Genomic DNA, 25750 nt, shown 5'->3' with positions numbered 1-25750 from the left:
TAATTATAACTCCCAGATCATCAACAACTAGCTTCTAGAAGGACATTGTACGAAAAATTCGATTATTTTGAATAAGTGTCAGGGAAGTCCGAGATTGATCTCATATTCGTTGGTAGACTAAAATACCTTTCAGAAATCACTTTGCCACTTCTTAAAAAATTCTAAGTAATTTTTCGTTAATAATAAAACACTCAGAACAAAGAGAAACGATTTCGTTTTCAAGACTTTTCGCCTCTTTCACTGTCCTCTCATATTCACTCTCATCCAGTAAATAATTGTTACGAAAACTGAGACCGCTCCAGCGCGTTCAAAAAAGCAGGTGGGAAGCATCTCCAGCGTGGTGCGCGTACGAGAGGCGCACCAGGTCCCAGACCACGCGAGATAACGTATGTATGTCAAGTTTGGCCAATGAGTGTCGTGGGGTAGTCGACAAATATGTCAATGAAGCAACAAAGCTGAAGATCTGGTAGATGCACTCTTCCTTCTACACTTCCTCTCTCTCTTCTTCTCGTTGAAAATTTCTCGTGGGGTCACTGGTAGGAAAGGTCACCGGCGTGTGTATCGCACTTTGGTATAAAACCACATCAAACCATTGATTATCATCAGTTCTTCCACGTTCGTCTGCAGTGCAGTGAAAAAAAAATTAGCAGTGATGAAGTATTTGTGCGTGTTTGTGCTCATCGCTTTGGCTTCAGCCGTTTCGGCTAGCGAGGATACTTTCGAGAATGCTGGAGTTCGCGTGGCCCTCAAACTTTACGATGATTGTACCAAATCCGACGGATTTTCGCCATGTTTGAAGAAGAAGGCCCTGACTTTCCTAGACCGTCTGGGACGCATGCAAAAATTGAACTTGGCTGAGGGTGTTACAGTGACTCGTGTACAAAACGACACTTTGGAACCTCCAATCAGTGAGGAACAACTCGAGAAATCTCTGCCTAGGGGTGCTGATGCTCAAGATCAAGTCCTCAACTCCATGCTCTTGGACAAGGTTTCCAGAATGTTGAGCTCCAGGTCAATCCAGGTCACTCTGCCCAAATTCAAAGCCTCAGACTTCACTTTGGAAGAAGGTAAGGTTAACAACTATCTCGAAATTCAACATTTAACGTCGATTTCTTCACAGGACGTGGAAAGAAGATGAAGGGAATGTTGGGTGGTATGATGATGGGAATTGTCGCTAAAATGGCAGCTTTAATCCCTGTCGCCATCGCTGGTCTCTTCCTGTTGGCTGGAAAAGCTTTGATCACCGCCAAAATAGCCTTGTTGCTCTCTGGAATCATCGCTTTGAAGAAACTCGTGGCCGCCAAGCAAAGCGGAGGACATGGACACAGCGGCGGACACTCCAGCGGCTGGCAATCCAGTGGCGGCGGATGGGACAAGAGGTCCATCGATGAAATCAACGAATCCCAGAAACAGGCCTACAGCGCGTACGCCCCTAAATGAATTGAACTAGAATAGACGGTTTATCGATTTCGAATTAACAATGGGATGTGGTTCCCATTGACAGTTGTACAAATATCGACCGATTTTTTGGTCGTTCACATCATATTCTTCTTTTTCTTTTTCAGAGCAGACACAATAGTTGATTATTTATTTTATTTATGTATTTATTTCGATTATTTATGACGAATGTCTATCACTTGTTCAATGAGAAAATCCACGAATTTTTGTTGCAAAAAAGAATAAATGTTGTTTTCCAAGGCAGTGATTCATTCTACCCATAGAACTTCTTGAAATCCAAACAGAAAGATTAAAAATCATCCACATAAATCTCTGACAGTTACCATAGACTATAATCGAAAAACAAAACTACTCTGATTAAATGAGATTTTGATCTATCTCGATTGATAAAATATCTGCCAAATTTCATGAAATAGCTTGTGGACAAATAAAATTTCTCATTTCTGCACAGCATTTCAGTCTTCAGTGTGCGTGAACTGTTCCGTTGTGTGAATTTTTTCCTGGGATTAAAATCAATGCTAATGAGATTCCGAATCATGTTCTTCCATGTACCCAATCTTCCAATTAACCTAATTGTTCAAGTATCTGACAAACCACCGAATGCTTTCAGCGTTAGAAGGCGCAAAAGACTATGGGGATTAGCATGGAACTGAAGAATGATAAGGTTGAATTAGCGATGCAATTAAGAGTTTCACTCTTTCAGTAAGTCACCTTATGCCTGGCGGGATAAAAAGATCCGGTACTGCTTCCGCTTTCTCCTCATTGTCTTCCCAGAAAGGAGATGATACGCGGTCTTTCTCTCACGACTGATAGCAGTGGGTCGATGCGTACCAACTGGATAAACCTGATCTTTTTCGCTCTGGGTGTATGGAAACATGATTGACCTTAATCGTTGATCTTCGAAGTTTTGAAGTTTGAAATATCGGCTTTGATGTGTCCCACTTAGCCGTCTTTTCAATTTGTAACATACAATCCTTCTCAGCATCACACAGGTGCTATTTCGATAATTTGACAGTCATGTGTTTGGAAAAATTTGGTCTGATGAGCATTATATCAATAAGAAAAAATGTTATACTAAAATATTCGCAAAATTCAATTTTCAATGACAATATCGACTATTTCAGGTCATCCTTGAGGATAAACATTTGAAATTTTGAATATTTTTTTACTTATGCATTTTCAAAGATTCTACGGTCTATGCATTGTTTCTGAGTAACAAGGTATAGTATTGAAATTCAAAAAATCAGCAGTCAACTTCAATGTCTTATCCCCGGTTTCATGAAGCTTGATCGGGGAATCAACGCTTGATTGACGAATGAACGTCAATTTGTTTCCAATCGATAATTCAATTACGAGCCTTCAGAATATCATTTTCGCATCAAATTATGATCTACATACGTCTATTCAATGATTCTCAATTGATTCCCCTTCAAAATATTAAGAAATGCAAAGGTCTGAGTGATTTCGTTTTGGAAACCGATTGACTGTCATGTCGTTGATCGGGAAATGAAAGGTTTATGAAACCTACGGTCAATGAACGAAATAATTGAATAGGAAAACGTCAGATATGAATTCCACTGAGCTGCCTTAATCTGTGTCTAATAATCATAGAATTTCGTAGTTCAGTTAAATGGAATTACATTTTATTTTTTATCTCAGAAAGTATTTATCCCAGTTAAAAAACTCAAGAGAACATTTTCATTGTAAATGATACCTGACTGCAGTTTTCTGCAATTTTTCTTCCAAATTTCGAATGAATCGGTGATTCCGTTCAGGAGTTAGAGTGGTTTTAATTTCCATTCGAATTTGAAAAACACCCTGGTAATCAGAATCTAGAACTCCTAGATACTACATATGGGGATTGATCCTCTGAGTGCACTCTATCTTCCATTAAAATGTTTCCCATCTTATCCGGAACATCCTGTATGTTATCCAAACTCAATGAAGATCCAAAACTAAACGAAAAAATCTGTATTTTATGATTCTCAATAGGATGGATTACTCATAGCAGTCTGTTCGAAGTGTCTGCCAAAGTATTTTTAGAATACAGAGATTTTCTCCTCAATTTCAATATTAGGCGATGTTTGCAGTCTTGACTGAAACCAAAGATAGTCAACCAAAGATTCAAAACTGGATGAACTATGTATCAAACTCATGATCAGAAAAAGAGATAATGTAGCCTAGAGATTTATCCGATTGAATTTTGTTGCATTTGGAGCATTCATAAAGATGAATCAACCTGTCAAATGGGCAGCATTTTTTCCTTCTATTTCTAATAGATTTAACGATTTTTTTAGAGACCTTGATTGAGAATTTTATAAACAGTCACAAGTGAACATTTATGATCGTTTTCGTGAAGTTATAACGAAATGACCTTTCATCCATGAAATGGAATGGACGATACTATTTTGACACGACATCTTATGGAGTGTGGGTTATTGACATAACGTCAGGCAGAATTGAAAGACATGAAGCGAGTGCACGCTTTACAATCCGTTAGACTCACGCAAATGATAGGTTGAAATGATGACAATTTTCCTTTCCACTTTAGCATGCATAATGACAGGTTTAAAACCCATCTTCTCAAAAAAATTCAGTAGCACCCAGAGGCGTTCGTTATAGTTTTCTTGTGTAATACTCATAAGAGTTATCTATTGTGTGCAGATAATTATCTTTTTATGCTGTAAAATTATACCGTCACTTCGTTGCTGCTGATAGAATTAATTTCTTTATTGAGATGACTTGTTCAGGTCTTCAGAACTAAACTGGAGATAAAGGAGTCTTTCTTCTCATAGTTATCAACGAGAAAAGTGATAAATTTTTAATTCTAATTGTACATTACACTTGAGTCATCTCCTCTGAACAAAATAATGAACTAAAATAAGCAATATCACCTCTGATATTGTCCTGAATCTTGAAAGATGAGATATGAAGATTTCAGTCATTCAAATCTGTTGGAATTCAATCGAAAAATTTTGTTCAGTATCAATTAGCAGAAAATTTCAAACAACTTCGAACAACAGCTTTACTCGCTGGATCTGATACATCATAAAAAAGACAAATTCAACGAGATTTCAACGAAAATTTTTACGTCTCATTCTTGAACAAATTATGTACCGTTTGAGATAAGAAAATTTTATTTCAAATTGAAATTGTCGGATCCAATACGTACTATCTTTAGAAAACTGGTAAGTCTGAGGTGATTTCTTCAGCATCTATTGATTCTCCGGTAATTTTCTATTGGTTACTGATCATTTTCACTTGCACGTTGCAATTTAGATAAGTACGGTTTCGTTGTGGTTTGAGGATCATTCCGATATTGAGCTGAACATCAGTGGCTTGCATGGATTCTGTACTTATGGTAAAATCACCATATTAATCTTTTAAACTGCTAGTTTATTCAAAAAATGAAGAGAACTCTTTCCACCCTGGTATTCATAATAAATTACAATGACTTTGAATTTCATTGTTGCTAGAATCCAACAAATTAGCGTCTCTGGTTATTGCGTGTTAGAAGAACAGAAAAATTGTCTCTTTTAATTGAACATCTCGTGAATTCGCTTGTCGTCATTATAAAGAAATTTGTCTCACTTGTCTGGAATCCCCTACGAAGAGATGATAATGATTACTTAGCTAGTAGGTAATGCAAGTAACATATTATGTGTGCACTTTAAGACACTGACAGTGGTGGTACGTTGCACTGAATCTTAACATGGTGAAATATCCAGTTTACTCCTTCGAGTATCACTGAGTTACATCTTTTGGTTGGTTGAAAGTAACACCTGTACAATACTGGAATGATTGTGGTTTATATACCTAGATCTTTTAATTACTTTTCAATGTTCAATTTTTCTAATAGATCGCTTGCAATCATGAACTATAGTAATGGAATATAAATTGAGGAAAATATTTACCTATTTCTTTATCAACTCGTATAAAAAGTTCAAATTAAAGATAGAGTTGTATTTGGTTTTGAGAATAAGTAACCGAAACAATTTCAAAATGCAATCAAATCATTCAATTTATCACAGAGACTACACTACACTACAGAATGGCAACTATACAATGAACAATTTCTCAGTTTTTCACGAATTTTAGGAATCATTGTCCATATTTCATATGGAAAGTCTTCAAAATGAGTTTTTCATGCCATCTGACTCGAGTATATAGGCTCAGATTCCTCTTGCATGAGAGAACCTTCACAAAAAGCGCTGTGTTGGACAGGGGTGCCAACAAAAGAGAAAGGAGGGACGCAGCTACAAGAAAAGTTCACCACTACGCCACTGTCACCTCTGAATTGTACGGTGTCTTTTTGTCTGAAGGTAATTCATGCGGAAACTCAGATAATCTTTAACATTAGACCGGAATCATTACACGGCTCTGTGAAAACAGTAAATGACAAACTGAGTTATCTTTTTACGCGTTACAGTTCCTTCGTAGTAGCACCGTGGTCCTGTCTATACGAAAACCATTTCTGGCCATCAGCAATACGCCTATTTCGATAAGGAACATGGGAGCCGGTCTCAGATCATCTGGATGTTTTTAGTTCTCGATTGTGTCTATAAGATGGACTTGTGGAAAATTCAGCAAGTGATCGTGTTAATTTCGGTTCTTGGATTCGCCACTGATGTGGTGTGTGAGGATGGGGTTGGAAAGGTTGGCAAGACGGAGATTACCACTTCCTGGCAACGGCATCCGGACTCTGCCACGTGGTCGCTGGAAGCCAGGATCCCCATGACCCCAGGTAAGTGATTTTCGAATTTAGTTTGAGAAATGTCATATCTAATCTTAATTTGAGATCATTTGACTGGTCATTTTTCTTTTTGAACGAGAAAAACGCTTCCACTTAGAGATTATGAATCATATAGAAGGTTTTAGAGCTCAAGGTATTGATCCATGCATGAAAAAATGGAAGAATTGTCACCACTTAAACAACGATGAGTCTAGTGACTCTTCAACTTCAGAAGTTTTCATCAATTTCCAAAAGTTTCAATGGGATCAAAATCTTGAAAGATCGATTTCGTATAACTTGCATCATCAGCAGTTTCTAAAAAGAAACTGGACCACCTATTGACGATTGTCTAGTCTCAAAGAATTGAAGTTGACTAGTTTCCAAGCTTGTGGCTGAAAAAACCATTATTTCATGCTATAAAGCTTTTTTTGAATTGATACTAGACGACACATTGCCCTATCATGTTGAAAACACAGTTCTCTCGAATTTTTCTATATTTTATAAATGTTTGCTGGGTTTGACATGTTAATTGCATCTCTGAAATGTATAATATTTTATCTTAACCTTTCGTTTCATAAATTTTCTAATTCTGAAGCCCTTTGGGGCCTTCTGTTCTTGGTGTTTCTTAGAACACACATCTGTCACTCTTCTTGCTGCAGAAGGAAGCTTCCAAATGATAGGCTGTTGAGGTCACGTGTCCAAATGGAAGTAGAAACTCATTAAAACGTGGTAATTGTTCGAGATCAATTCCGTTATGCACAATTAGCCATTGTACATTTGGTTCGAAACGTCGAAATGAGTTTTCGTCTTCCTTTGCTGGCTAAACCAGCTGTAGGTTCAAGAGTACCCTCAAATGATGCGTGAAAACCACAGGATTTCACGCCCATCAAGTTTTTCAATCTAACACTCTGTCAAAATTCGTACCAATGAAGATGTTGACCTGAAATCGACAAAAGACTTCGATTCACCAGGTTTCGGATCCTTAAACTCTTCCACGTATAGATAAACCTGCTGATTTAGAACAAAAACAATAATGTTCATTTATTTTCAGAGTTTGACCCCCTTGAAGTCGAAGGAAGGGGAAAGAAAAAAAGGTTGAGGAAAAAACTGGAGAAGTTTTTATTACCACTATTATTAGCGTACAAATTGAAGTTCTTCACACTCATCCCCGTTCTAATTGGAGGACTCCTTCTGCTGACAGGAGCCACAGGATTAGCTGGATTTTTCTTCGCTCTCTTTGCAGCAGTGATGGGACTAAAAAGTCATCATGATCATTGAATAGTGATCGGGCATGGTTTATAAATATTTTGGGATCTACCTCAACACCTCTGCATATTTTTAATGATTTATCAGATGTATTTTTTAAGATGGGTTATTCAAAACAGAGGAATTACTTATTTAAAACATTTTAAATGCACAGAAAGATAGGAACATATCAATAAAAATGTTGTCTTCTAGAGATATTCAGCATAATACACCTGATCAACTAGAAGGATTATTATTGATGTATTTTCATCTCTCTTCTCTTTTTTGTGGGAACTTTCAGTTCATTTATTTATTTATTTATTTATTTATTCGATAATTTCAGGGATGAGTTATTTATTGTATATTTATCATTTGACACTAAAACTTATAAGCTCTTATATTATATTATATGTTTTCTGGTGTATGATATGCTGTCAATCATTTGTCATGGTGAACTAATTTTTGCAAATGAATAAAATAGACCATTTTCTCCATATTCCTATATATTACGAGTAGTATATAAGTTCTATTGTAATTATTTATTGTAGCAAGCATAAAGAAGGTCTTTCATATGGATTAAATTTCTCAAGAAACTCAAGAAACAGTATACTTTGTATATTTTGAAAAATTATCCCATATCATGCGAACACTTGATGTAGGTATTCAAATATTTCCTTTACTGACAATTCACAACGCAAAAGAAGAGAAAATGGAAGACATTTCTGTTACCTATCGCTACTCTTGTTACAAAAATCTGTATTGTTCATCTCAATAATTATTTTCTCCATGCTTTTCATATTACACAATGAGAATCAGTGCTCGTTAACTTCTGATCAAAAATGGATGGAGCAGAAGGAATCATTTGTGTGGTACACTCATGTTCCTTTGCAATAAAAGAGTGATAAAATTAAATATATGGTCACTGGAAATCCAGTGATCTTTTACATGTGAAGAGAAAAGTTGTTTTCAATGTTTCGTTCGAATCCTATCAGAACAACTTTACTTTATCAATTGAAGGAATAAAATGCTCCAATTAGAAATGCCATCCTTTTAGTGTTATGGCAGTAACGACACAGTCCAGTAGCATGAAGTCCAGTGCCTCAATTCTGTTCCTCTTTATGCTCACAGTTTCAATTGTGCCAGCCTATTCTTTTTTCATACTAGATCATGTTGATTCACAGAACCAGAGCTTCGAATTTTCCAGCAGAGGTAAGTGGACATATTTTTGTTGCTTCATAATATTCTAATGACCAATGAAAACCATAGCTTCTACTGAATGTTAGAATCTGAATGAAATTTTGTTATTTTCCCAGATTACGAGATTTCCCGAATGAAAAAACACAAATTGCATCTCTTACTGCCGTTGGTCCTAACTGCCTTGCTGATAAAATCCATCATTTTTCCACTGATGGTCAAAGCAATGGCTGTCATGTCCAGCATAGCAGTACTGTTAAGTTTTATGAGTTTAATAATATCGTCGATAGTTGGATACGCAAAATTGGCAGCACAAACTGGGACAGCTCCAAACGTTAAAGTCGTCTACGTTGACAAGAAGCCACCAGCTGAAAAAATTTGGAGTCCACCAGAAGAGTATATTGTTCCATCAATTTTCAGAACAAAGTTTTCTTATGTTCCACGGGGTAATAATCTTAAATCAGTTGGTGACATGGAAGTGATTGATCATTATCATACATTTGTGGACAAATAAATAGAATATAAAGCTTAATATATTTTATTTATAGCAAATATTATGTTATTATATTTCTTTGAATTCAATTTTGTATTGATCAGGTAGGTAACAAGATTTTATTGTCATAGGTTTGCATTCTTGAAAAAACACAGAAAATATTTATCAATAAACCCAGCACACAGTGATGCTTGACGAGAAATCAGAAAATATTTCATTTAAGGATTGAAGAATTGATTCAATATCAAACAGTGAGCAAGTGTTGTCTTCTGAGACCTAACAAAAGGAGGAAAATTATAATTTCCTAGTGGTTCAGAATCATTATCAATGAGAGGCATCATTTTTCATTTGATCAGTAAGAGAGAGTATAAATTATTTATTCATCGGTTTATAATACATACGTACTCATATTTTCTTCATCATATTGTGACTCTGAACACCTCTATGTGTTTGCTCTAAATCGTATCCTACAAAACTGTTCAAAACTACACCTTAACCAGGACTTTCATTGAAAACACCCAAAAAAGAACTCATTTCAGCATTTCAACTTGGAACTCGCTAACCAAATCTTCTTGAAGTAGTAGATAAGAATCTTGAAAATCCTAGTTACATTACAGAGATCACGTGGGCCCTATTTCCTGTAATCCACCTACAGACACCGATACAGATATATCCAAAACACGAGAATGACTAATACTTCCTGAAAATAGTACCTGTCTCATGAGTAACTTTTGTTTTCAGTAGGTCAGCTGCCAATAATATGGGCTAAATCAATGTTTCTTGTGTACTCTTCAAATAAAGCACCTCCCTTTTATTGTTTAACCCATAAAATTCCGACTCTTGTTTGCCTTAGCTTCGTATAAAAGTTTCTGTCGATATTTTCTGAAGATAGTTATCGATATCCTTCGAAGGTCTAACAATCTCAAGATGCAGATGATGTGGTTGAGTGTTTTCGTGATGCTGGTTGCTTTGGGAAACAGTAAGGTCAGTTTCCCATCAATCATTGAGGGAAGATTTATTTTGCGAAAAAATTTATATTCTGAAGAGATTTTTAGCTATCATTGGTTTTTTTGTAAAGGAAATTCTCAGTGATAATTGTCATGAGTTTAGTAGAAGTATAACTAGAATCATTTAATGTTATAAATCAGAAATGCTAGGTGATTTGAAGAGTAGCATGAATAATAATTGAAAATTGTGATAAAATCTAGGCAGAGATTGCTCCCAGCATAATGAAGAGTTTTCAAAAGTGTCTCGAAAAAGGTGGTTTCAATGGAGTAGTGAATTGTGCTGGACTGAGAACACTCAACATGATGAGGAGTCTGACTCAGAAAAACACCTTGGAAATCATACCAGGAATTCTGTTGCAAAGGTAAACCACTTTGGTCCATTGAAAAAAAACTTAAATAAGAAAATTAAATTGAATTGAAACATCAACCAAAATTACAAGCAGTGGAATCTCAATGCTCCTTCGCCATTTAGCAACGTTGGAGTTTATTATAGTGATATAAAATCGATGGTAATTCAAGAATCTCAAGAGAAACTTGGAGTATCATCAATTTTATAGATAGCCTAAGACGTGACAATCAAGTTATTAAAAATAAAATTTTACTGCTAATTTTTGAAACGATTGCAACAAAATTTTTGTTACTGCTACAGGGATGAGTCAATTCCTGACCTATCAAGAAAAATAAAAGAGGAAGATCTTCCAGTAAACCCTGTCAATCGATCAGAAAGAATTCTGGAACTACTAGGCGATGAAACCATGAGTTTATTCTCACGAAGGACCCTCACAGTCAAGCTTCCAGAAATCGATTCGGAGGAGGTATCTAGAGGTTTAAAAGGGGAGGAAGAAGGTTGGTAAACTGTGAAGTCTGTATGAGTGTGGATCTTTAAATATTATAGTTGCAGGAAGGGGCAGGAAGAAGAATAGGTTCGGAGGTTTGAGTGGAATGATGGGCCCTATCGTGATCAGCATGGCTGCTAAGCTGTTCGCGTTGATTGGTGGTGTTGGACTTTTATCAGCGAAAGCCATAGTTGTGGCTAAATTAGCACTCTTCATCTCCGTTATTTTGCTAGTCCAAAGTTATTTCTCCAACAGAGTAAGTTCAACAGGATATTTTAAATTCATTCTATATGTTTTTGCTGGTTAAATTTCACCAAAACTACTTCTGGCAATAAAAAACATCCTTTTTACACAGGGAAGCAACGTTTTGCCTTACTACGGTGGAAATTCATACTACCCATCTGTTACCTACGGTACCAATAATCTAGGTGGATGGAATCCACAGTATCCTTACGCTAGATCCCTTGAGGTGGATAGAGGTACAACTGAAAGTTACGAAGGGGAACAACTTGCTTACAAAGGATACACGTCACAATAGTATAAAGCAACGAATTACATATTTATTTATTTGAGCTCGTATTTATTTATTTATTAAATGTTTTATGGAATTACTTTGTATTGATCATGCCAAAACTACTGAGGATAACCTGCTTTGTCCTGTATTGAATTCAATACAATATTGAAACTCGCCAATTAAGAAAGGATGAGTTGATTAGGGTAATAAACTGAGGAATGAGCCACATAATATTACCAAACCACTATGCATAAATGAATAGTTGTTCAGTGCAGGTGGGAGTGTACTGCTATGAATCTAGTTACCTACTTAGATGTCGAACTGTAACAGAATCGTTACTGCAGTAACTCATATCTTCAAACGATAGGTGGCAATAAAGTTTCCATTTGATCATACAAATGAAATCTCAGATATGTTTGTGTTGTCTCATCGAAACATGGAAGCTTGAATATGTTCAGCTTTTTCATTCGTTTGATTGATTTCGTAGCATTCTTCGAATAAATACGATTGATCTAGATCTAAACGTGATACATATTCTGAAACAGCAACTCTTCTAGTAATGAATCTGAGAATTTCATCCATCTCGGCATAACCGTTCGATCTTGAGGAAGTTTTAACTGAACCCAACTTTTTGGGAAATTTTCGAAGGTCAACTTGCGAGTAATTTATCTTCCAGGAAAATCATCGTAGGTCTAAACGTGATAAATATTCTGAAAGAGCAGCTCTTCCAGTTATAAATCTGAGAATTTCATCCATTTCGGCACAACCGTTCGGTCTTGACGAATGTTCAACTGAACCCAACTTTATGGGAATTTTTCGAAGATCAACTTGCGAGTAGTTTTTCTACCAGAAAAACTGTCGTATATCTAAATGTGATACATATTCTGAAAGAGCAACTCTTCTCGTTATAAATCTGAGAATTTCATCAATTTCGGCACAACCGTTCGATCTTGAGGAAGTTTTAACTGAACCCAACTTTTTGGGAAATTTTCGAAGGTCAACTTACGAGTAATTTATCTTCCAGGAAAATTATCTTACATCTAAACGTGATACATATTCTGAAAGAGCAACTCCACAACTTCCAGTATAAAATCTGAGAACTTCATCCATTTCGGAGCAACCGTTCGATCTTGAGGATCTTGAGGAGTTTTAACTGAACCCAACTTTTTGGGAGTTTTTCGAAAATCACCTTTAGAGTATTTTTTCTTCCACGAAAATTATCGAAGATCTAAACATAATACATATTCTAAAAGAGGAAATCTTCTTGTAGTTAATCTGAGAATTTCATCCATGTCGGCGCAACCGTTCGATCTTGAGGAAGTTTAAACTGAACCCAACTTTTTGGGAATTTTTCGAAGGTTACCTTTCGAGAAGTTTATCTTTCAGGAAAATTATCATAGATCTGAATGTGATACATATTCTGAAAGAGCAACTCTTCTAGTAATAAATCTGAGAATTTCATCCATCTCGGCACAACCGTTCGGTCTTGACGAATCCTAAAGTGAAATTGGCAATTTTTGATAGATAGTTTAGAAATAATCCTGAAAAATCAAAACCGAGAAAGTTTGAGAACGTCTTCAGATTTACTGATAGGAAACATGAAACAATCCGGCCACTATCTATAGGAATCTCCAGCACACGTCTAGAATATTCAAAGAAATACCTGTGTCGATACATGTTTAACATACAATCGATACAAGCACACATACCGAGACTCCTGAATTTCGAAGAAGACAAACTTTTCAATGTGCCAAACACGAACTGACCCCGCATATTATTTATTCGTGTTACAAATGTTATTTTCATTAACACATCACCCCACTCGACTCGCTCAGTTTGAGAAAAACAATAAAAACGGAGGGTTCCAAGAAAGGTCCTGTATTTTTCCTTCAGTTCCAAGGCCAAAAAGATGTCTTCCAAAGTTCTAGTACTGTTGGTCCTCGTTTTCGGTTATTGTGCTTGTGAGGATGTTTATAGTTCCTGCCAGGATAGTTACCACTGTGTGGAGAAAAGACTGATAAAGTTAGTGGACGGTTTGGATAGCCAGAGCAACGTCTCAGTCTTAGGAGATTTGGTAACCCTCAACAAGAACGAAGAACAGTTTGAAGCTGCTAGAGCTGGGGAGGATCTGCTTGAGAGATGTGCGAGATACTTGGCCAACAGGGAGATCCGTTTTAAGCTACCATCTGAGATTTCGAAGAATCTGATCGAAGGTAAGTCAAGGGATTATACAGGGGGGGCATTGAAAACGGAACAGCAGCTCCGTACGCCGAAGAATTATATAAAAATGTTCAAACAAGTCCATTTTGATTAAAGGGGTACAAATTCAAAGATGAAATTAAACCGTGAATAGCTTCAACCCTTAGTGTAACAATCCCAACACTTATATTTTGAATAGGAAAGATATGGTAACCTTCGAAAGGCCTTCATTTTCATGGTTCGGTTTTTTTTGCATCATATCCAATCGTTTTCGAAATATTCACTTTTGAATTTTGGTTTTCCCTGCATTTATTTTGCAATTTCTGCTGTACAGTTCACACTCTGATTATTTTTGAAAGATCAATTTTTTCTGTCATAAATAAACTTTTTTACTTTAATTGTTAATAAAAGAAACAAACAATAATATTTTGATATCTGGTATATGGGAGTTGTTCAACATTTTCAAAACGTAAGAATATTTCAACTGGTTTCATTCCAAATCATAAATGAAAACCAAATCCACCAAAAATCGAAGAATATTAAATGGTTTCCCCTTCAGTATACTTATAATACATAGTATTAAGATTAGAAAAAGTGGTTATAAAAACAGGACAGTAGGAAGAGTTCGAATTTGAAGACCTACATGCATATCATTAAGGGTTTTTTTGGACACATAACGTGGGATACAATACTTCAAACATATAGTTTGAAACTTGGATAACACCAATTATTTTCAGACGTCATTGGGTTATTGACTTCGATTTGAATAACATCACAACCTAGTTAAGATGTGATGATCAGTTTCCGATTATTCGGTTTAAGAACTAGTTGAGGAATGACACTGGTCAAAACAGGTTTTTAACTTGCCTATGCAAGTCTGAAATTATGGATAATTCCTTTTTTTTTTTTTTCATCTATACGTTTCAATCACGATTTATTTCCTTTCTAAGCGTACATTTTCCACAACCAAGTGAATTCGCTATGGAATCTCATAGCTGAATATTCAATTAAAATTCAGATTGACAATTGGATTCACCTCTGGCTAAAGAACGATAGATATTTCAGATTGAAGAATTTCGAATATGCGGTTTGATATCAGAAGAGGAAGTATTTCATTCAAATTGAGGAAGGACAATTTCACAGATTATTTATTCATGGGAAATGTGTAACCCGGTTACCTAACATCTAGTTCATTGAATTATTCCAATTCATCGATTAAGATTAGTCAAACGATCTACCATATTTTCTCCACAACATGTCTTGGAAACTTAAAAGTGAAACATTCAAATAAATTTTAAACGAGAAGGAGTGATATTGAATTGATATTGCTGATACCCTAAACTAAATCTGAATTAAGTGAGTTATTTAACCATTCCACGTGTTTCGCTATCACAGTAGCATCTTCACATGCTTCACCCACCAGATATATGGTTTAATAACTCATCACTTTAGTGAGGCTGAAAAAAACAGGGTGTTTCTGTGCGAATTCCGATTTTATCAAGTACTGCATCATTGTTAACATTCTCGGACACTTTCTCAGACCAACAATGTCAATGTTGACGAGAAACTTGACCCAATCATAAAATTAATGGACTGACTGAAACACCTATCGTTGAAGATCACCAGCTATAAATAAGATTTACTTTGAATATTATGTTTATATGCTAATGAGACCGCAGGTGGTGGACATTAACGTCTGACTTTCACTTTCCAATCTCTCCCGAAGAACTTTAACCGCTTCTCGAATCGTTGGGCAAAAAAAGGCATCTGGGAAAATGATGATGGATTTGCTCTTGGGGCAAGTGCGGTGTCTCTCACATTTCTGTACTACAATTACTCGCACTTTCACGGAACAACAATAACGGATCTTTGGAAATCGTTCATTTCTGCGAGAACCCAGTTAGATTGGTATTTCTTCGATATTTGAAGTGTTCTATTTTCGTTTCATTGCAAGAAAGAGTGATAACGTTATCCTAGGAAACTATATCTTCACAGGATTGTGTTTCCAAAGAAAATTATAAGGTTCTAGTAGCCGGTTGTACGTTTGTGATGAGCCCTTGAAGGATCCATAAACATGCCACCTTCTCAAGGCTTCAACAAGCCCAGGCCATTGCAACATTATTGAAACTCTTCATGTAAGAAAACCAAAAGAACAACGAATAAGTTCCATGTTCATTGAAATACCCTGATGAGCATCCTGTACATATGAAAACACCTACTTTTATAAACTTTCCAGAATATAAAAACAGGAAAAACACAGCATCAGGTTTTCAAAACGTTGTTTATGGCCTCTTCATAGAAGAAAACTCAACTCATATCAACGAACACACTGTGTGCCTAAGCATCACATTCATCATACCTGTGGGAACACCCAGTATTATATGAATACGAAAATTCGTTGAAAAAAGCAAGCTGTATTTCATGAAACGATCCAAGTAGTCGTAAAACATACTGTAGGGTTTAAATCACATAAATTTCAAAGTCTGAAGTAAGAATTTTACCACACTTTTACTTTAGAGTTGGAATTCAGCTGCGCCTTTGTAATTAAACACAAAATTCCCTTCTTCAATTCTCCAACTTTTACTTTCTATTTTCATTGAAAGTCTCTGATTGGCAATGAAAAATGAAGTAGTACTTAAAATTTTCGACAAATTAGTAAAATTTCTTCAACCCTCCACGTCATCAAAGCTATAATTTCCTCAGAAGAAAACCATTGAGCTACGTCGTGGAGGTTTTTGCCTTTCATGGAAAAAACATGGTACTCGAAGGGTATAAAGTTATTTTTTATACGTATTTTTGAGCTAGCAATCCCATGAAACCATACTTGACTATGCATGAAGAACGACAGACATAGACTGTTATCCCACCAAACTCGCTCAGCTATATCCCATCGAGACCACCACACAAGTTGTTCACTTCTCCATCGGTCTTACTCCATTGATCTCGTTCATCGTCTTACTGACCTACTGCCTGGAAGCTACTTCCTGCCCGTGACCTACTTCAAGGCCTCTTGGCTATGGGTGTGAATGCTCACAGCGCACACCACATTCCCAGCTCTAGTACCAGTCTCACCTGCGCTTCAGCTAACAGTACAATTATTCTTCATGCGATGTTCGCATTTCTCCTAGATTCCTTCCTACACAGACCCAATGATTCACGTTAAACTCCTTATCTGTTTATTGTTTCCCATAATTCCGAAATTCTAGATTCTTTCGAACACATTCAGCAATATCTGCCCATTTATTTACGTGAGTGACTAATGCTATAACCACAAAACACTCAACTTTCTCCAATTCTTCATATCCACTCTATATAAGCGGACTGTACAATCTAAATTTTTAGATGCACTTGGATGGCATATGATAACACTCTTCACACTTCAGCCTAACAAAGAATCATTGTTATCTGGTGTGAAAGGCTTAGGTAGATTCATGAATCAGAATTCCTTTATTGTTATTTCACCAGGCCAGCAAATCATCATTGAATTTACTCGAACAACAGATATTCTTTCACTAATAAATCAAAGATGTTGTCTACGCAATCTTATGAACCATTTGCAATAGACTAATTGACGAGCCTTCATTTGCATTCACTAAATGAAGAAAAAAGATTGAAATTGCGTTAAAAAGACTGATTGAACCATTAATCTATGGGCGCTAGTACATTTTTCATCGGTGATTTCTTGATGACGATCTATAGTGGGTAAAAATCTATCATCTCTGCCTCACCATTACGAATATTTGTTCAAGACCAAGAAATATTTTGCCTTGTTAGGATCTTTTTATCTCTAAGACTAAAATCCTTTTTGAAGAATCATTTCCAACCAAATATTCTCAATATAGTAGATTCAGAAACTTGATGCGATGCAATTCTTCATAAAACAGCTAATGATCTGTTCTTTCCTCAGAATCACGAAGCAGCAAACTGAAGAAAATCCTGCTTCCTCTGCTGATCCTTCTGAAACTCAAGGGAGCCATTGTCATCACCATTGTTCTGGCAGTGATCGCTCTAATTTCCTTCAAGGGACTTGGTGCTAGTCTGATAGCGCTGGCCATTTCTGGAGCTACAGGATTCAAGAGCTTACTGGAGAACCACGCGGCTGGAAGCAAAGTTTACGAAGTCCTACCCTCCGTTTCAGCATCCCACTGGAGCAGAGTTGGTGTAGATCCTATATCACCATTGTACCCTTCAGGAGCCTTCGCTTAACTATGTTATCTATTTATTGATATTTATTTTATTTAACGTTAATAAAATTATTGCTCAGAAACGTTTTTGTTTGTTAACTCTAAGCCACCAGTTGGGATAGAGCAGAAAGACCACAAATTCGACTTATATTTCGGAAATAACAAACTAAAAAGAAGTAGTTAGGTACATATTCATGTTTTTCGGAAATGAAATAATTAAATTTGTTAAAACCGAACGCTTGAGCCTTAGTGCTCCGTTTTCAGCAGAATGGCTACTGTCCATTTCAGTTCAAAAAATTTCATGATTGGAGTGACATATTCTCGGATACGACGTTTTGACAAAATAGTCCGACTCAGTTTGCGAGTTTGTGTGTTAGACGTGTTCAGTCACCGTTGCAATTTCTATCTATCGATGGTCTCGAATGGAGCTGGTGCTTTTCAGTCACGTAACTGAAAAAAAAAGGAGAAATGAATGTGTTTCAGTCGATTCACTGTGTTACTTTCTACATCCGTCGATACAGATACCTGAGGAATTCTTCTTTTCGTTCAATATTCTTTGTTTCGCTGAGAGGAATCCGAATACTAACAGGGCCGAACTAGGTTTAGCAGAAAATGGTATTGGTTCTTACCCAAAGAAGTGAGCTAGGAACCTGAAAGTTTCTGCACTGCTGCAGGGAAAAAAAATCGACTCAAATGAAGAAATGATTGCAGAAAGTAAGGTTTATTTTGAGGGTAATGAGATCTCTCCACACAATGGACATCCAAAAGGTCATAAGAGCGTGGTATGAATAAAGTAAGATTTCCAAAAAGAAACTAAGTTTTCTTGGACCAGAGAGTTATCTAGTGATTTGTTATAACTACCTATTATTGTCTCAATTAACACTGAGATATCAATTTGAATACATCACGACTTACAGCTCTTTAATTAGAGCCGCAGTGGGTAATTGATAGTTTACTGTCGTTGCTAATATGGTCTCTACTGACTGGCACAAACCCGTTCAAATCAGAATGCAGAAATGCATTTGATCTCGTTACAAACAATAAAAAATACGCCTGGAAGGATGTGAAATGAAACACACCCGACAAAAAAAATTATCTAGTGCAGTGATAGTAAATTTCTCATCTTTCCTTCAGTCAGAACCAGTTCTCCAGTATTATTTCATATTTCCTTTTTGTTTCTAGATGCAGGCGCAATTACTCAAGGGAAAGATCCCGATTTTTCAATCTACTTGTTAGGCATAGGTATATAAATGACTTCCTTGGTTCAAAGCCTTAGTTGCAACTTTGTAGCCGACTAGCTGAAGATGTCAAACCTACGGCTAGTGGTGTTTTTCGCTCTGTCGGCGGTCTTGGTGGTGAGAAGTGAGATTAATGTGGGATCTACAAGTGATCACAGTGAAACCAAAAATACCCTCCACAAGGACTGTTCGAACGCTTACACCCCAACGTGCCTGAAACTGGATATAGTGTCTTGGGTTGATAAGCTGAACGAAAATGACGATGTTGATCTAGTGCCCGGGGTTTCTGTTGTTCGTGAAAACGGTAGTGAACAAGTGAACACAGCCGATATTGTTGCAGAGTTAGCCAGGGATTTCCCCAACGACGCCGACGCTCGTCTGGACGCCTTCCTCATGAAAAAGGTCACCGGATACCTCAACAGCCATTCCGTGCGTTTGAACCTTTGGAACCAGAATCAGGTGGAGACGGCAAGGAGAACGGGCGGCGGGGGAGGCAACAAAAACGGTGGTGGAGGGGGTGGAATGGGAGGCGGAGGTATGATGATGGCTGCAGGGGCCATGATGAAGGGTACCCTAGTTGCTTTAGCTCTGGGCGGGTTGGCGGCCATAGCAGGAAAAGCGTTGATGACCGGTATGATATCCCTGTTGCTCTCTGCGATTATTGGTTTGAAATCGTTGACCCACGGGCACAAATCCACGACCTATGAGATCGTCGCCAAACCTATCTACAGCCACTCCAACACCCATTCTATTTCACACGACGAAGGGCATGGAGGGTATGGACATTCGGGATACAGCAGGAGTTACGATATGCCTCTTCCTTTGGGGCTGCATACGGATTACCAGCCGAAGTGAAGGAGTCTTCCCAGCATGTTTCTGCCAAATATTAATTTATTGTAACTTATTCTTTCCAATTGTTGATTTTTTAAATATAGATTTTTACCATTGCGTCATTATTTTTTCAATGATCTCCAAAATCCTAAATGAAAAGGGTGCAACGATAAATCCTTGTATATTTATGATGATTCGTTCAATTTCGATGATAATCTTGAACATTTCGTCTTCACAACATCTTCGATAAGAGGACAGTCGAGGCTTCTTCTAGACATTTCATGAAATGAACACTCAATGTGAGTATTTGAAGGAAGACTGAAATGCCTTTCTGTTGGTATAACCAGCATGGGCTATGTGGAAATTTTACCTCATTTCTGATAAGCAATTGAGGGAAATCTCGAAATTCACCAATATTCTTGCATTATGGGGAAAGAAAATTTATTTTTCAACATCTGGCTTGAGGGCAACTCTATGTTATTTGTTGCTCCAGGAAATCAGTTATATCTGGTTCATTTTCACCTTGAATAATTGAGTGTTGTATGCTGGATACACAACAGATTGAAGTGTTGTACCTAGGTTTACTACGAATTGCTATAGTAGAAGTATGGCTGATGTATATTGACTTTCCGCAGGTTTAGAGAACCTGACCATAGAGCATAAGTTTCTTCAGCTCCTTTGAAAGCAGAATAAACATAAATCTGCTGATTTTCTTCCACGTTCTAAAGACTAGATCGCTCGATATGTTTAAGTATCCATTTGAACAAGTGCTCTTGTCCTTTGTCCTTGATCCTGTTCAAAAGCTGCAAACAATGCTGAATTCAGAAAGTCGAAACACTAGTTCACTCCTTGTCTGTTTTGATATATAATCTATAATATGATATCGATTTACATTTGGCAGAGAAGGCATGGTGAACTAAGTAGTTCACATATGGTACATGACATGAATAGAGATGAATAATCTACATTTGTCTCCCTCTCTCTTTCTTGAGGTTCTGTTGGGAATTTTATATAATGCAATTTTTATCTGAGTGGACAAATAACTTAAGGGTTGCCTAAGATCTGAAAAATCTGTTAACTAATAGATATTTGAAGGTAATGGTAAGATTATACATTATTCTGAGAACGCCATCTGCAAATCTTGATCCTTCAAAGGTCATCAGAGCCACCAATTCTTAACATCTCAGTGATAGAATACTTACTCTGTACACAAGGAAAAGTCATATAAGTTATGCATCTCTTACTTCTCTTTCGTCTCTAGATGAACTTGAGTGCTGCGCCTTATTTTTAAGTATTAATCTCAAGAAATGAAAAATTACCTGTGAACCTGACCTTAAATTCACTACTTTGCTGTGTTTTTGGGGGTTTGTTCGTAGGAACTAAAACCTTATCACTTTGAACTGAGAAACACCGAGTATCTCAGAAACTAGTGGGCATAATAGATGTTTAAGTGACCATTTCTGACTCTTATGGTCCTCCATAACCCCCTACCCGATGTGTCATTTCTCAGAAATCACCGTGTATTGAAATTTTTGGGTAAGTTTAGGGTTTGGGCACCTAATTAGATGCATATGTCTTTTTACCTCAAGAAATATAACGATCCATATGATTTGAAACAATCAGAGATCATCTGAGTAATGAACTTTCCAGTTCTGTTCATAGGAAAGTTATCTACTATATACCCCATATCCAGCACATCTCCTATTTGAAAATCTTTACAGGAGACCATAGACGAGTGCACTCAACTTACATCCGTATACTGAGAATAACAAGAATATCTATAGTCCATTAAGCCTGAGCAAACTTCGGACTGTGTCAAATTTAACGCTCATCAACGTGCCTGGGTGTTTCCTCTGCAGAAGTGAAAAGCCTGCGAGCAAAAAATGGTCACGAAACCTTCGAATTAATCCATCAATCGGATCCACTCTCCATGCTCTCTAGATCGCAACCGCAAAAAATTGTTTAGCGTTTTCATCGTTGACCCGAGGTGGTTATTCCTGATATTCAAAATTACGGTTTTGTCGCTAGCTATTACATACCTTCAAGTGTGAATAACTGCCTAAGTATTACATCCGAAAAGAACTAGTTCAAGTGCGATGATAAAGCCGGCAATTATTCTTATATTTTGTTTCACTTTGGTTATTGGTCGTCCTGTCACTCACATTTACTTCTTGCTCCATTAAATTCTACGTCGTTCGGCTCAGATCATAAAATGGACTTTTTTCAATCAAATTCTATTACTATATAAACTGGGGATCGGCTGCAATTTGGTATCAGTTCGAAAAAGTCCTTCCTCTAGTTCAACATGAACAAAGTACAGCTCTCGTTCTCGTGCCTCGCGATTGTTATGTTTGTGAGTGGCCATTGTGATGATAACGTGAAAAACGAAAAGTTATCTAGGGACTGCGGGAATTCATACAGCATGACGTGCCTGAAATTAGACGTTGTATCGTTCGTGGACAAGTTGAACGAAGAGGAGCAGTTTTCAGTGTTTCCCGGAATCAGTTTGGTGAAGGAAAACTCGACTGCACAAGCCAATACAGCCGATATGGTATCTGAACTAGCCAGGGAGTTCCCGAACGACGCTGAAGCAAGACTTGACGCTTTCCTGTTGAGAAAAATCGGTGGATACCTAAGCAGCCATTCCATCAGGCTGAACCTTTGGAACCCCTCCACATCCGATGTAGCTGAAGGGAGAGGCAAGGATAAGAAAAACGGAATGGCTTATATCCTCGCTGCAGCAGCTATGATGAAAGGTACCCTTATGGCACTTGCGATGGGAGGTCTTGCAGCCCTAGCTGGGAAGGCTCTGATGACCGGTATGATTTCCCTGTTGCTGTCTGCCATTATTGGTCTGAAATCGCTGACTAGCAGTGGTGGAAAACAGACCACTTACGAGATTGTGTCTAAGCCGGTTTATTCCCATACAAATAGCCATTCTACTGAGGTGGAACATGGTGGACATTACAGTGGGTATGGTAGGAGTTTGGATGTGCCGTTGCCCATTGGCTTGCAAAGGGCTTATACCAGTTCGTGAACCTTTAGTTCTTAGTACCTCTTCTTTTATTTATTATTTAGTATTTATGTTTAGATTTTAAATAAATTTTTCGAATATCATCAGAGTGTTTTCTTTTGGTTTCCACATTGAAAGGCTTATTTCAGACCATACATTTTCTGCACTTCTTTCAAATCTTCCTTCTTGAGGAAAAATAGAGAAATTTAAATAACTAAGTCGCAATTAGACCCTCACAGTTTGGCAAAAATTGGAGCAAGCTCAGGGGCACGTTTTTTACGAAACAGAGGTAGCATTCCTTCATGTCCAGAGGTCTTGGACTTGATGTTACCTAGCTCATGCCTAACCACCGATGAGTACCAAAGAAACATCTTGTTGACTGGATAGTTTAGTGTGTTGGCGAGAAAGTTTCGAGAAAATTTCCGCTTTTTCTTTAGAAGAGGCAATTCTGGAACCATTAAAGATGGTGTGGAAGAAATTAGAATTTGCAAAAAATGAGTTTTTGACGATTTCGAAAAGTTCTCATAAATTTTTTGTCTTTGAAATTACAGATCTGAAACTTGAACCTTATATAAGTAGAATCTACTGACGAAAAGATTTTTTTCAATTCAAAAACAACAAATTCAATAAAAGTTTGCATTTAAAAATAACGAAAGTTCGCCTAATGATTCGAAATGACAAAGTATCTTGAGCTCGTCAGTAGATCCTAAGTAAAAAAAGTGCCTGTAGAAGGTTTAAATTTCAAATCTGTAACCTCAAAGACAAAAAAGTTATGAGAACTCTTCGAAATCGTCAAAATCTCATTTTTTGCTAATAACACAAAAACAAGGAATAGTAGTAGGCTAAGGATTTCACTATTCTTTGTTTCTCTGAAAAAGATCACGGAAATTTGTCATCCGTTTTCTTCCAGCTCTTATAGTTCTCGAGATCCCCTCAGTGGACAACGAATTTTGCCCACCCTGTACATGAAAACTAACAGTTAAGAAAAAATGTGGTTGTGTTAAAAGAAAAACAGAATTTTCTTGTCAAATAATTTATTATCGGAACAGAGTAAATAATACATTCACCTTTTCCATCTTTCATTGTTATACTTTATTTACAAATAATATTCTTTACAGGATACACTAATTATAACAAAACACAGTTTATTAACAGCACCAAAGGAGTTTATATTGGCTACTCTATTCACAAAGCGTTTCTTCTATGTACAGAAGATTATACTATCTAATAAAAACTAGAAAGATACACTTGAAAATATTCCAACACTAGCAAAATTGAGAGACACAGGCAACTTCCCTCGAAGGTTACTGAACATTGTCGGATCAATCAATAAAAATAATATTTTAAAATAAATATACCATCCCAGTTACCGATGTCTCTCTATTCGGGCATAGGAACATTTCCAACCTAATTCCGAAAAACTGCCGCAGATCAAAAATAAATCACATAAAATACAACCTAAACGAACAGCTACTGATAAATATTTAGCAAAATGAAAAATCATTCACTTCAGAATATCACAAAATGGGCCACTTTCTTGGGAATATGAGTAGGATTCTTTCGAGGCAGTTTGAAAAAGAAATGCTTGGCTGAATGAAACTCATGTCAAAAAGTTGGAATGGCATTTTGCATAAAAAGTTGATCTGATGATGCATCTCGTAGAAAATGGCAAATAACTTTCAGAAAAGGGTTACTCAAAACTCGAATGGATCACGAAATTGATGAATATATCAAATATTCTCAAGTCGCAAAAAAAGAATATACTCTTAGGGATATAAAAACAATTATAAAATAAAGTTGGCAAAAAACAGAACGAAACAAAGAAATATATCGAAATATTTGATTTTACGTTCAGTGAATGAACAAGTAATCTTCATTTGAATAAACGAAAACTTTTTCAACTAAAAAAAAAAATGTGAAACGGTATCTAATCATTCTTTTTCAGTACAATAGAATACATAGGGAATACAAGAGTTTCCTTCTTCGTTTTTCAAACCAAAATACACCAAGCGAAGCATTCCTATATTCAGACTAATTTTCTCAAAAAAAAAAAAAAAAAATTACAAAAAAGTAGATAGAAACCTTTTCGTATAGAACAGTATAATTATTCAACCCTTCGAAACATCAGAATGCTTCGATATAATACCCGCTCTCACACGGCAGCGCAGTAAAAATACTGATTCATTACCTACGCCCGGAAGGACCTACTACCCAAAGTAGTTTTTCTAAAAAAAATCTTGTAAACCGTCAATGTGCTAATGCTCAACTGGTGCGTATCGGACTCCTTCGTCGTCGCCCCCTCAGAAAAGGCCACCCTTACGACCGAACAACAACGAACTTAACGTGCCCAAAGTGGTACTACCGCCGGATGGCGTTTGTTCTTCCGGCGTTTTAGAAGTGGACACGGTACCAAGATCCGGTCTGGTGATGCCGTTCGTTCTTCTCTGCTTTCGGGAATTCAACTGTTCCAGGCGTCTGTTGAGGACACCGCTGCCGGGACGACCTGGTACTCCCATGCCGGCGTTGCCGATGTGACCTAGACAAAAATCGAGTTCAATAGGGCGCCGTCGGTGTCAGTTATTGGACGGTAGTCGAAATGAGGTGATGGAGGGGATAAACAGTAAACTTCTGGTGAAATTCGATAATCATTTAGAAAAAATTTCGTCCATTTGGCATACCGATGGACCAAAATCATTGTGGACCTCTATACCTTCAGCTGATGGAGTCTGTATCTTGCAGGCAGAGACACTTGAGCTCTGGACAAGGTGAGGACCCTGTATTTTACCAGCTGACTGACATGGAAATG

At 37.0% G+C, this 25750-nt stretch overlaps 8 protein-coding genes across 10 annotated transcripts in view; 7 read left to right on the top strand and 1 right to left on the bottom strand.

Moving 5' to 3' along the window:
- The first annotated feature begins 323 nt into the window (after positions 1 to 323).
- Positions 324 to 1697, top strand: LOC123314342. The gene is made up of 2 exons (XM_044899590.1): positions 324 to 1067; positions 1121 to 1697. The coding sequence occupies exons 1-2, from the start codon at positions 653 to 655 to the stop codon at positions 1438 to 1440; spliced, it is 735 nt and encodes a 244-aa protein (XP_044755525.1). The 5' UTR covers positions 324 to 652; the 3' UTR covers positions 1441 to 1697.
- A 4212-nt stretch (positions 1698 to 5909) lies between these two features.
- Positions 5910 to 7759, top strand: LOC123314343. The gene is made up of 2 exons (XM_044899591.1): positions 5910 to 6202; positions 7242 to 7759. The coding sequence occupies exons 1-2, from the start codon at positions 5995 to 5997 to the stop codon at positions 7466 to 7468; spliced, it is 435 nt and encodes a 144-aa protein (XP_044755526.1). The 5' UTR covers positions 5910 to 5994; the 3' UTR covers positions 7469 to 7759.
- A 2117-nt stretch (positions 7760 to 9876) lies between these two features.
- Positions 9877 to 11052, top strand: LOC123314344. The gene is made up of 3 exons (XM_044899592.1): positions 9877 to 10106; positions 10331 to 10491; positions 10779 to 11052. The coding sequence occupies exons 1-3, from the start codon at positions 10050 to 10052 to the stop codon at positions 10981 to 10983; spliced, it is 423 nt and encodes a 140-aa protein (XP_044755527.1). The 5' UTR covers positions 9877 to 10049; the 3' UTR covers positions 10984 to 11052.
- LOC123314120 lies at positions 11050 to 11503 on the top strand. The gene is made up of 2 exons (XM_044899239.1): positions 11050 to 11221; positions 11321 to 11503. Exons 1-2 carry the CDS (start codon positions 11072 to 11074, stop codon positions 11501 to 11503), a joined length of 333 nt encoding a protein of 110 aa, XP_044755174.1. The 5' UTR covers positions 11050 to 11071.
- A 1765-nt stretch (positions 11504 to 13268) lies between these two features.
- Positions 13269 to 17936, top strand: LOC123314186. Its single transcript, XM_044899309.1, has 2 exons — positions 13269 to 13692; positions 17586 to 17936. Exons 1-2 carry the CDS (start codon positions 13389 to 13391, stop codon positions 17882 to 17884), a joined length of 603 nt encoding a protein of 200 aa, XP_044755244.1. The 5' UTR covers positions 13269 to 13388; the 3' UTR covers positions 17885 to 17936.
- Positions 17937 to 18951: 1015 nt separating this feature from the next.
- LOC123314185 lies at positions 18952 to 19955 on the top strand. The gene has a single exon (XM_044899308.1). It carries the CDS (start codon positions 19167 to 19169, stop codon positions 19953 to 19955), a length of 789 nt encoding a protein of 262 aa, XP_044755243.1. The 5' UTR covers positions 18952 to 19166.
- A 2127-nt stretch (positions 19956 to 22082) lies between these two features.
- On the top strand, positions 22083 to 22968 carry LOC123314119. Its single transcript, XM_044899238.1, has one exon. The coding sequence runs from the start codon at positions 22237 to 22239 to the stop codon at positions 22966 to 22968; it is 732 nt and encodes a 243-aa protein (XP_044755173.1). The 5' UTR covers positions 22083 to 22236.
- Positions 22969 to 23961: 993 nt separating this feature from the next.
- The window catches only part of LOC123314448 (trafficking kinesin-binding protein milt), a 57802-nt gene continuing 56013 nt past the window's right edge, over positions 23962 to 25750 (bottom strand). For all 3 annotated transcript variants that reach the window (XM_044899743.1, XM_044899744.1, XM_044899742.1), the window contains one exon: positions 23962 to 25480. In XM_044899743.1, the coding sequence (XP_044755678.1) occupies positions 25245 to 25480 (236 nt within the window). In that variant the 3' untranslated portion in view covers positions 23962 to 25244. The remainder of the gene's footprint in view (positions 25481 to 25750) is intronic.

Source organism: Coccinella septempunctata, chromosome 5 (genome assembly GCF_907165205.1).
Source record: "Coccinella septempunctata chromosome 5, icCocSept1.1, whole genome shotgun sequence".
Taxonomy (NCBI): Eukaryota; Metazoa; Arthropoda; class Insecta; order Coleoptera; family Coccinellidae; genus Coccinella; species Coccinella septempunctata.
The sequence above is the reverse complement of the archived record's forward strand: the minus strand, read 5'-3'. Positions and strand labels throughout refer to the sequence as shown.

Coding starts and splice junctions, on each gene's coding strand:
- LOC123314185 (XM_044899308.1), top strand. CDS start 19,167: ATGTCAAACCTACGGCTAGTGGTGTTTTTCGCTCTGTCGGCGGTCTTG.
- LOC123314120 (XM_044899239.1), top strand. CDS start 11,072: ATGATGGGCCCTATCGTGATCAGCATGGCTGCTAAGCTGTTCGCGTTG. Junction 11,222..11,320: donor AAAGTTATTTCTCCAACAGA/GTAAGTTCAACA, acceptor CTTTTTACACAG/GGAAGCAACGTTTTGCCTTA.
- LOC123314119 (XM_044899238.1), top strand. CDS start 22,237: ATGAACAAAGTACAGCTCTCGTTCTCGTGCCTCGCGATTGTTATGTTT.
- LOC123314342 (XM_044899590.1), top strand. CDS start 653: ATGAAGTATTTGTGCGTGTTTGTGCTCATCGCTTTGGCTTCAGCCGTT. Junction 1,068..1,120: donor AGACTTCACTTTGGAAGAAG/GTAAGGTTAACA, acceptor ATTTCTTCACAG/GACGTGGAAAGAAGATGAAG.
- LOC123314343 (XM_044899591.1), top strand. CDS start 5,995: ATGTTTTTAGTTCTCGATTGTGTCTATAAGATGGACTTGTGGAAAATT. Junction 6,203..7,241: donor CAGGATCCCCATGACCCCAG/GTAAGTGATTTT, acceptor ATTTATTTTCAG/AGTTTGACCCCCTTGAAGTC.
- LOC123314344 (XM_044899592.1), top strand. CDS start 10,050: ATGCAGATGATGTGGTTGAGTGTTTTCGTGATGCTGGTTGCTTTGGGA. Junction 10,107..10,330: donor TTGCTTTGGGAAACAGTAAG/GTCAGTTTCCCA, acceptor GATAAAATCTAG/GCAGAGATTGCTCCCAGCAT. Junction 10,492..10,778: donor CCAGGAATTCTGTTGCAAAG/GTAAACCACTTT, acceptor TTACTGCTACAG/GGATGAGTCAATTCCTGACC.
- LOC123314186 (XM_044899309.1), top strand. CDS start 13,389: ATGTCTTCCAAAGTTCTAGTACTGTTGGTCCTCGTTTTCGGTTATTGT. Junction 13,693..17,585: donor TTCGAAGAATCTGATCGAAG/GTAAGTCAAGGG, acceptor TTCTTTCCTCAG/AATCACGAAGCAGCAAACTG.